The sequence below is a fragment of the Theropithecus gelada genome, chromosome 15, assembly GCF_003255815.1.
Source record: "Theropithecus gelada isolate Dixy chromosome 15, Tgel_1.0, whole genome shotgun sequence".
In the NCBI taxonomy this organism is placed as follows: domain Eukaryota; kingdom Metazoa; phylum Chordata; class Mammalia; order Primates; family Cercopithecidae; genus Theropithecus; species Theropithecus gelada.
This window is the reverse complement of record NC_037683.1, coordinates 47,179,858-47,189,159: the sequence shown is the minus strand read 5'-3', so window position 1 is coordinate 47,189,159 and position 9,302 is coordinate 47,179,858. Positions and strand designations below refer to the sequence as shown.

General features: G+C 52.5%; 1 protein-coding gene across 3 annotated transcripts; it reads right to left on the bottom strand.

Annotated features, from left to right (window-relative positions):
- Positions 1-644: 644 nt before the first annotated feature.
- Positions 645-8,522, bottom strand: PIGO (phosphatidylinositol glycan anchor biosynthesis class O). Of its 3 annotated transcripts, XM_025360623.1 has the most exons (13): positions 8,072-8,470; positions 7,784-7,881; positions 6,963-7,474; positions 6,176-6,319; positions 5,861-5,984; positions 5,368-5,527; positions 4,977-5,156; positions 4,490-4,714; positions 3,187-3,238; positions 2,413-2,619; positions 2,013-2,227; positions 1,326-1,396; positions 645-1,170 (listed from the first exon to the last, which is right to left on the bottom strand). In XM_025360623.1, the coding sequence occupies exons 3-13, from the start codon at positions 7,471-7,473 to the stop codon at positions 1,041-1,043; spliced, it is 2,019 nt and encodes a 672-aa protein (XP_025216408.1). In that variant the 5' UTR covers position 7,474; positions 7,784-7,881; positions 8,072-8,470; the 3' UTR covers positions 645-1,040. The 3 variants fall into 3 exon arrangements, with proteins under 3 accessions (XP_025216408.1, XP_025216407.1, XP_025216406.1); XM_025360622.1 differs by lacking the exons at positions 7,784-7,881; positions 8,072-8,470 and adding an exon at positions 8,482-8,522; XM_025360621.1 differs by lacking the exons at positions 7,784-7,881; positions 8,072-8,470 and adding an exon at positions 8,482-8,522 and having other exon boundaries at positions 3,187-4,714.
- Between the last annotated feature and the right edge of the window lie 780 nt (positions 8,523-9,302).

Sequence of the window (9,302 nt, the reverse complement as noted above, 5' to 3'; positions counted from 1 at the left end):
CATCTCGGCCTCCCAAAGTGCTGGGATTACAGGCTTGAGCCACCGCGCCCGGCCTCTAGGAGGATTTCATGCCAGTATTTCAAACATGAAAGGAGTGGTGGGGTGAACAGAGGGCACAAAACATACACGAGAAGAGAACCAGTGGATTCACACAATTTTGACTTCAAGTCATGAATAATGAATGGGACAAGGTGGAATGCTACATAAGATGGGCATGTAGATCTGATAAAGAGTGGCACAGGTTGGGAAACAAGGGAGGCTTCCATAGAAGGGAAGGGCAAAGGGTGCTCTATAGTGAAAAGGCCCAGTGGAGTGGGGCATAGCACTATTTGGGACCTCAGACAGTTAAAGTCAGTGCTGCATGATGCCTGGGCTTGTCTTCTCAGTCTTCTCTCTTTATCAGACAAAGAACAGGAACTTAACAAAATGTGTTGCGTGGCAAAGGAAAATCGTGGTGGGATAATAGGATTGATTTGGGAAGAGGTGGAGGCAGTGAATTCAGACAACTCCAACCACTTCCTAAAGGTTCTCAGGCACAGCCAGGCACCTTATGACTGATCTCATCTGTGCCTGGTGGGAAGAGAGACTGATCCTCCTCACAACCCCTGTAGAACAGTGGGGCTCCCCCACATCTCAGACACATATAATTGTATTATCATTTTATTCCACTTTTTTTAAATAGTAGAGATGGGGTCTTGCTATGTTCCACAGGCTGGTCTTGAACTCCTGCGACCAAGCAATCCTCCCGCCTCTGCCTCCTAAAGTGCTGGGATTACAGGGGTAAGCCACCACGCCCAGCCTATTTTATTCCACTTTTAGAGACCACCCGCCTTGTCCCTCAGATGCATCCAAATCAGGAGTTAGGGATCATACTCCACTGTGGTCCTGAATTATAGAATAATGAAGTCCTAGAAGTCAGCAGCCCCTGGCTGCAGAGGTATGGCTGAGCCTGTCTCACAAATCATCCAGTACCTGTACAGGCCAGGCTACACTGTTCTCCAGCACTCTCTGTAGCCATGTGCCAGTAACCACAGCCTAGGCTACCTCTGCTGGGCCAGAAATAGCTGCCTGAACCAGGAGCTCACAGCACCATCCACTCTCATCACCAAAGCTATGCCCAGGAGAAGTCCCACGCTGCTCACAATGAAGCCCACAGCCTCAAAAATGAACCTGCAAAGAAAGGTGGAGAATCTCAGGAACAGCGTAGGTCTACTGCCTTTTCCCTGTAGAGGCAACCTTGGCCATCCTGGATGTTTAGGATCTTCATACTTTGTTCCAAGTTTCTCCCTCCCCACCACCTCTACTTCTCAAGCAAATCTACTCACTTAGGGGCAAACACTTTCCAGACCATGAGATGCCTGCGAAGGATGGAGGCTGCCAAGGCACAGGCCAGAATCTAGAGGAGGAGAGGAGGGGCCATGTTACTTGTGAAGGGGAGGAGGAAGCAGGGCAAAGGGAGAGTTGCTATAGGCCCCTGTAAAAAATGGAAATAGGAGAATAGTGCGTGTCAGTGGAAAAAATAGTGCATATCCTGGGCTAGGAGTTAGGAGACCTACTTCCCATCCTGCCCCAAGCACTGACTCACTATGTGACTTTGGGCAAGTCATTATCCATCTGTAATGCTAATACTCAGGCTCTGGCCCCAGGGTGGAGGAAGATACCAGTGCCACATCTGCTTCTAGAGGAAAGGAAGAGGATCCATGACCACAGTTTGGGAAGAAAATCCTGGCTATCACCTCAGTTTTTCCAGTCTGTCCACTGATAAAGTAATCCTCAAATGCAACTAGCAGGGTCCAGATCTAGGTTGTAGAGAGGAAACAATCCAGGACTAGGATTAAGGAGACCCAGGTTCAAGTCTCAGAGTTGCCATTTGAGGCCACTGGGCTTGAGCAACCACTTCACTTATGTGTACCTCAGTCAAGGCTCTCTCCCACGGTTTTGAAGGTCTGAAAGAAACTGATACACACCCATGGAGAAAGAACACCACTTCCTGATCTCTCTCCTACACCCACCTGAACACCAAGGATAAAGAGGTACTTGAGGCCCAGCTGCAGCAGTGCTGCATAGAAGTGGTGAGGCGCATCCCGGAGCCGCATCTCCATCAGTGGCTCCTCTTCCTCCTTAGGTCTGACTCTGGCTTCAGCTTCATTCCCTGGGGGCTGCTGTCTCTTCCGCAGCCCTTGACTCTCACACAGGAAAGGCCAGAGCAGGAGCAGTGGGCAACCTACTGCCTCGGGAGAGGGTATGGCTGGAATCAATGGGTCACCCTGGCTGGCTCAGGTTCCAATTAGCCTACGCCAAGGGGTGCCAAAGATCCAACAAACCCACATCTCTCCATTCAAATCCAGGGGTTTCCTCTCTTTCCACAAAGCCAGAGTAAATAATGGAAGCAAGTGAAGGAGGAGTGGGTACCTGCAAAGAGGAGGTGGGAGGCAAAAGTGTTGGCTCCCACTAGCAAAGCAGGCAGCCAAGTACAGGAGCCATGACCCTCTGGGAATCCCACGAAGGCTGCATGCCAATGGATGGCTGGAAAGACAGGCTGGTGGCCCGTGGAGTAGAAGGTCTGTGTGGCCATGAGGGCCCAGGCCGAGACTGCCCGCCATGGCACAGTAAAAGGACCTGGAAGAAAAGATATGCCACTTTACAGTCACTTCTTATTCCCTAATCCATAGGCTACTGCTCCATAGTCATATACTCCTACTACTTCAGTATCAATTCTCATACACACTCACATGCCCATCAGCCCAACATCCTCACAGTCCACACTCTAATTATTCTAATTCTCTCTGTGGTACAAAAGTGCCATCACGCTTATCTGAACCCTGCTGTGGTCAATCTCTTTCTTTCTCTCAAACACCTACGGCTCACTGTGCCATTATATATTCACAATTCACTACTTCTATCACTGGAAAATCAAGAAGTGTGCTCATAAGGATGCAGCATTTCCACAAGGAATCTTAGAGGACTCCTTGTCTTTCCTCTCCATGAACCCTGGGAACCAACAGGAGGGATCGATTCACTTGGCTATGGCAGATAAGAGAGAGGACACCAAGACCTTCCCAGCTGTATGGGGTATGGGACCCTCTGTCAAGCTCAGGAACATCAGGAACAACACCTCCTTGAAAACAAGAGGGGCCGAACTCACATCACTATTGTCTTTAGGTGAATCAGAGCTGAGATATTTACCAGGAGTGGTGATGGGTATCCCAGCAGCAAGCAGATGTAGAAGAAGGAAGCTCTGCAGAAACAGAAGCAGGAACACAAGGCTGATGCGCTCCGCATGCAACAGCAGAAGTGGGAAGGCCAACAGGGTGAGGGCTGTGACCATAGCAGCTGAGTAGACACTCCCCAACTGATAAGCAGCCACAGTTAGGGGACCCTGAGATTTGGTCCTCTCTAGCCGGCCCCGGAACTCCTCCTGCATGTGTCGGTAGATTTGAGGGACCACGTAATCCAGGTCAGCTTGAGAAGTGGGGGGGCCTGAGAAGGGAGTGAGGACAGTCCTGGTCCTTGGAGCGCCTGCCCCAGCCTTCACCAGCACCGTCACAGGCTTCCAAAGCAGCAGCGCGAGCCCTGAAGCAGCCAGCCCCGCTACAGCCCGAGGCAGCACCATGGATGCCCCAGAGACCAGGGCCCGGAGACGGGGGGGAGCCTCATCTGCCCCTGACGCCAATGCCCAGTAGGCAGCAGTACCCAATGCCATTAGGGGCAGTCCCCAGCGCACAAAGAGCATGGGTGGCTCGGGGCTCTTGAGATTACCATAGTGGCAAAGCCACAAGCGCACAGCAGCTAACAGGGCCACCAGTGCTGCCACGCAAGCTCCATACCACAAATTCTTGGCTCGACCACCCACCATAGATGCCAGAGGACTCAGCCAGGGAGAGGAGTGGCAAGCAGGTGTCTCTTCAGGGCAACGATGAAAAAGCCCAGCTAGCCTTGTACATAAAAGCAACCCAATTCCAAGCCTCAGGGCATATGCACCACTGTGCCGTGGGGGGTTTGTTGTGGCCGAAGTGCCAAGGCGGGGCATTGTGAGCAGCTTAGGTGGAAGCAGCTGGCCCTCCCAGTGAAGCTGGACAACCAGGAGCAGGATGAATGAGCCCAAAAGGAAGGGGGTGGCCCTGGCCTCAGCTACAACAAAACTATCGGAGAAGAACACAGCCAAGCGAAAGAGCAGGAGTAACAGCACGGGCCCAGGGATCGGAAACAGGGTTGCCAGAGGTCTCTTGGACCCCCAGCCAGCCCAGGCTTTCCACAGAAAAGGTAGGAATGAGCTCACTGCAGCCACAGCCCCTAGAAGCACTAGATCTAGCTTCAGCTCAATAATTCCCAGGAGTCCAGCATATGCTGTGGTCCCAACAAGGCCCCAGGCCACGGGTATCAGAAGTAGAGGGCGGAATGGAAAGTCTGGGGATATTGCCCACTGAGATGCCAGCAGGCAGATAAAGCAGGCAGCAACCAAGAGAGCAGCACCCCCCGCCATGCGGACCAGAGAGAAACGAGCCCAAGACTCGATGCACATGGCCCGAGCTCCCCGCAGGAACTGCTGCAGCTCAGCAATCACAGTCGGCAGTGTCGCCTCAGCCCCGTTGGGGCTCTGCAGAAGCCACTGGTAGTCAGCAGAGGCCTTGGAAAAGAGGTTCTGCAGCTGATGAAGCTCCTTAGCTTGAAGGTCCTGAGTAGCAGCGGAGTAGGTACGAAGAAATCGGGACACCTGGCAGAGAAAAGGTCAGAGGCCAAGGGGAACAGGTCAGAGACATAAATTGGGGCAGAGGCAAGAACAGGTATTACAAAAGGGGGTACGTGGAAGTCAAAGACCCAAACTTTGCCCAGGATGGGGGAAGGGAGGGATAACAGAAGAGGGATAGGTATGGAAGGTGGGACTAAGACTAGTCAAAGGACAATAGAGTGGTTCATTATGCTTCTTTCATGCCCACCCTCGCTCTGTCACCTGGAAACCCAGCCCACTTACCTACCTGCTGAGCATTGAGATGGAGAGCTGAGGCTTGGGCTAAAGCAGAGGAGTGGGGCTGGGAGTCCTCACCCCCTGAGAATAGCTCAGGCATCACTTCCCCAATGTTTCCAAATGGGATGGGCAGGCCCAGCAGCAGGGCCAGTGTGGGCACAAGGCTAACTTGAGGAATCACCTCTGGCTCCTAAAGGGAAATGACAGTGGTCGACAGATTCATTACAAAGCTGAAGTCAATGTTTGGGATGCCAGACATAGGGGCCTAGGTAAGAAATGAGAGTGGAGGATACCCAGGATAATGGATTTGGGGGCCTATAATAGAGGTATTCATGAGGATGCTGTGATGGTAACATGGGCTGATTACTGGGAGAACAGATGAGGAACATCCCAGGCCTCACCTCTGGTGGGGTGCTGGGGAAGAGTGCTGTGGGGCTATACAGAAAGAGTGCAGCTGAGACCTCCAGCTCACTGTCCCCTCCATGGTCTCCATTTGTGGTCATCCCATGGTCCCCAGCCACTACCAGCAGTGTGTCATTCTCCAGACGCTCCACAAGTCCCCTGGGGGCCAAGAAATGTGTCAGGAGTAGAAACAAATAAATATTTTCCTCAAAAAGAAAAAAGATTTTTCTCAGGGGCCTGTTCATCCCCAGCTATAACTCCATTAGTAAGGCCTAGACCTTTGGCAAAGAGACAGGTCCTCAGCCATGATCCTGATGCACAAAGCTACACATTGAGTTAATCAAGATGGATGGGGCCTCTAGCTTTAGCAGAAGGCCTAGAGAAGACAGAATTCAGCCAGGAAAGAAGCTCTAAGAGCTTCTTCTCCTGGGACCACATATCCTGAGATTCTCAGATACAAACCCACTCCCCCAGCCAATGCCCCACACTCACTGGATGACCTGGTCCATCTGGCTAAGTTTCTTGGCCATTTCAGGGTGGTGAGGGCCATGCTTGTGGCCACAGTGGTCCACACCCAGGAAGTGAGCAATCAGCACGTCCCATTCACCACTGTCCACTGTGAAGGGGAGAACAATGAGCACAGAAGACTAAGACCCACTCCTCAACCCCAGCCAGGCTTTGACACTCCTCTATGTCCAGGGATACAAGCCCAAGCTGTTACACCCATTGGAGGCTCGGAATTTGTGGACTAAAGCAGTCCTCCCCAGCTCCCAGTCTTAGAACTACGTGCTCTGGCCCCATGCTCACTGGTGGGGTAGAGGTGTTCCAGGATGCCATTGTCCACTGTGTCTAGGTCTCTGACATTGAAGGATGGGAAAAAGAAAGCTTTGGAGAAAGCACCAGGGAAAAGGTCTTTCCAGGTATCATCTCCCATGAAGACTACACGCCTTCCTGCAGGGACATGAAAGAGAGGTCAGAGCCTGAGCAAACGTCAGGGTCAGGAGAAAACAGGAAAAGAGGCCCTTGAAAGACCCATCAGAAGTTCCAAACATGTAACCTAAGAAGTACAGCAATTCCATACAGCAATCTTTATCCTTCAGGGCCTAACATTTTCCACCAGAAAGCTTTCCCTGATAACCATACTCCACCCAGACCTCACACTTACCCTTCCTACAAAACACTCTGCTAGTTCTGTATCTGGGTATCTCTACTGATTTGTTTTTCCTGGGTGTATCCTGCTTCTTCCAAGCCAATGAATGAACAGGGCCTGTATTTCTCTGCTTTCTTCTCCACACTTACAAGCCAAGATCCACATCTTCTCTTCTTCCCTTCTCCCTTTTACTGAGAGGTCCCCAAGAATAAAACTTGCACTCCATTCAGATTAGAAGCTTCATAGGATCAAAGCCCAGATCCCTTTTCCTCTGTCCCCCAAACTGAGCTCCCCACAAGCAGGGCCCTGGCCTCTTTCTTCTCCTCTGTTCCCTTACACCATAGTCAAGTGTGCATCTGGGCACCCAAAGGTCAGACTCCCTGACTTCAAATTTTGAAGAAATTTGCCAGGGTACTTCTGGTCTTCAAAGTGGCCCACACTGACCTGCACTGGTGAGCTGCTTAATGAGATTGTCTTCCACTATGGCGTGGCTGGCAAAGTTACTACCAGCATCAATAAAGGTAGGCAGTGAGCCAGTGGTGAGGGCCTTGAGGCGCTGCATGGTGGTGGTAGGAGGGTCAACCTGAGATCGGTAGAGCCGGGCATGGTGGGGCTGAATCTCCAGGATCCTCTGCAAGGAGCTTAGTTTGCCCAGGAAGGGTAGGGAGACAGGAGGCTCTCCAGGCACATGTGAGTGCTGGGGCTGGGCAAAGTCAAATCGCAGAGCATCTATTAGCACCAACACAACCCGCGAAAATCGGGAAGCCATCCAGCAGGCCCCAGGTTTCCCTTGGCTCCCCCATGGCAGGGACCCAGGGCCTGGGGGCTCTTGGCAGCTGCTATAGTTGGTGAGCTCCAAACGGGTGAGCAGGAAGCCACTGGTGAAGAGGGCAATGCCAGCGTAGAAGACGAAGCAGACCCAGGCCAGGAAGAGCAGCACTGAGGCTTTCTGCATCCTGATAGGGGTGGGGAAGGAAATTCATTACTGTGGGGCAAAGAACCAGTGGATATTCTAGTCCCTGAATACAAGCCCAGCTAGAATCACTTCCTCCCGGACTTTCCCGGAGATAAACTGTCCCATAGCCAACCCCTCACAATATTACTCTCCTGCTATTTCCAGGCTGGGCGTGGTGGCTCACGCCTGTAATCCCAGCACTTTGGGAGGCAGAGGCGGGCGGATCACCTGAGGTCAGGAGTTCGAGACCAGCCTGGCCAACATGGTGAAACCCGTCCCTACTAAAAATACAAAAATTGGTGGCGGGCACCTGTAGTCCCAGCTATAGGGGAGGCTGAGGCAGGACAATTGCTTGAATCGGGGAGGCGGAGGTTGCAGTGAGCAGAGACTGCGCCACTGCACTCTAGCCTGGACAACAGAGGGAGATGCCGTCTCAGAAAAATAAAAAAGCTATTTCCAGGCCCCACCCCAGATCTACTGAATCAGGATCTTCGAGGGGTAGAGCATAGGAATGTTCACATGTACACGCAGGAAATGCTAATGCTGAAAACACAGTCACGAGGGAAAGTTATTCCAATTGGTAGCCAGGCTCTCTTACAGGCCGTTTCTGCACCTCTCCCCTCGCCAATCTCAACACCCACTAGGCTGGAAAGGGATCAAAGCCGCAGGGAAACCCGGGCCCAGCCAACGACGCCGCCTGGTGGGCACCGAGGGGACGAAGGGGAGGAATCACGCTCCGCTTCCGGGAGGCTAGGTTCGCCAGGAGACCTGAAGCATGACCTTCGCCACGCAACGAGGCTGGGGCGCGGGTCGAGAGTCGGTTGGGCCTCGCTGGAACCCAGGCGTGCAACTGGCTCTGCCTCCTCCGGTAGCTACCCAGCCTCCCGCTGGGCACCCTAGCCGCGGTACTGACCACCCTTGGTTGGGAGCTAAGGGAAAGAGGAGACTCCCTTGTTTCAGGGTGAGGGGACTACGTGGGCTTGAGGTTCTCCGCAGACCCTGGCTCACCTGCAATGGCACCCGGAAGTGCGGCGGCGGCGGTGCCTGCGGCCTGGCACCACAGAGAAGCGCGTGCCAGAGAGGCCCGCCGGTGGCTCCATCGCCATCTGCCGGCATCTCGGTGGAAGTTTGGCCAGGAGCGTGGGGCTGGCCAGAGAGTTTCATGGGAGATTTAATAATTGAAAATTGGGAACAGGGGACCAAGCTGGAGAGTTCACGGAACCACTGTCCATTCATGGTTACGACTAAGAGCACGGCTGCTGGAGTCAAACTTGACTTGAATCCTAGCTCGGCCGCACATATTGTCATTATTAGGCATTACCTCATCTGTAAAATGGAGATAATACTTATTTTTCCCTTTTTGCTTAGCTAAGTCCAACCGAGATTTCATTCTCCTCTCAAAGCCTCTGAATCTTACAACTGGATAATTAAGCAAATAATCCTTCGGAGTGGAGGAGGGGAGGCTGGGCGCCAGTGGCTTACACCTGTAATCCCAGCAATTTGGAAGGCCAAGGCAGGTGGATCACCTAAGGTCAGAAGTTCGAGACCAGCCCAACGAACATGACGAAACACTGTCTCTACTGAAAATACAAAAGTTACCCGGGCGTGGTGGCAGGCGCCTGTGATCCCAGCTACCTGGGAGGCTGAGGCAGGAGAATCACTCGACCCCGGGAGGCAGAGGTTGCAGTGAGCCGAGATTGCACCACTGCATTCCAGCCTCAGCGACAAAGTGAGACCTTGTCTCAAAAAAAAAAAAATGAGTGGAGGAGGGAAAAACAATCCAATTAATGGGCAAAGGATTTGACTAGACATTTCTCCAAAGAAAATAT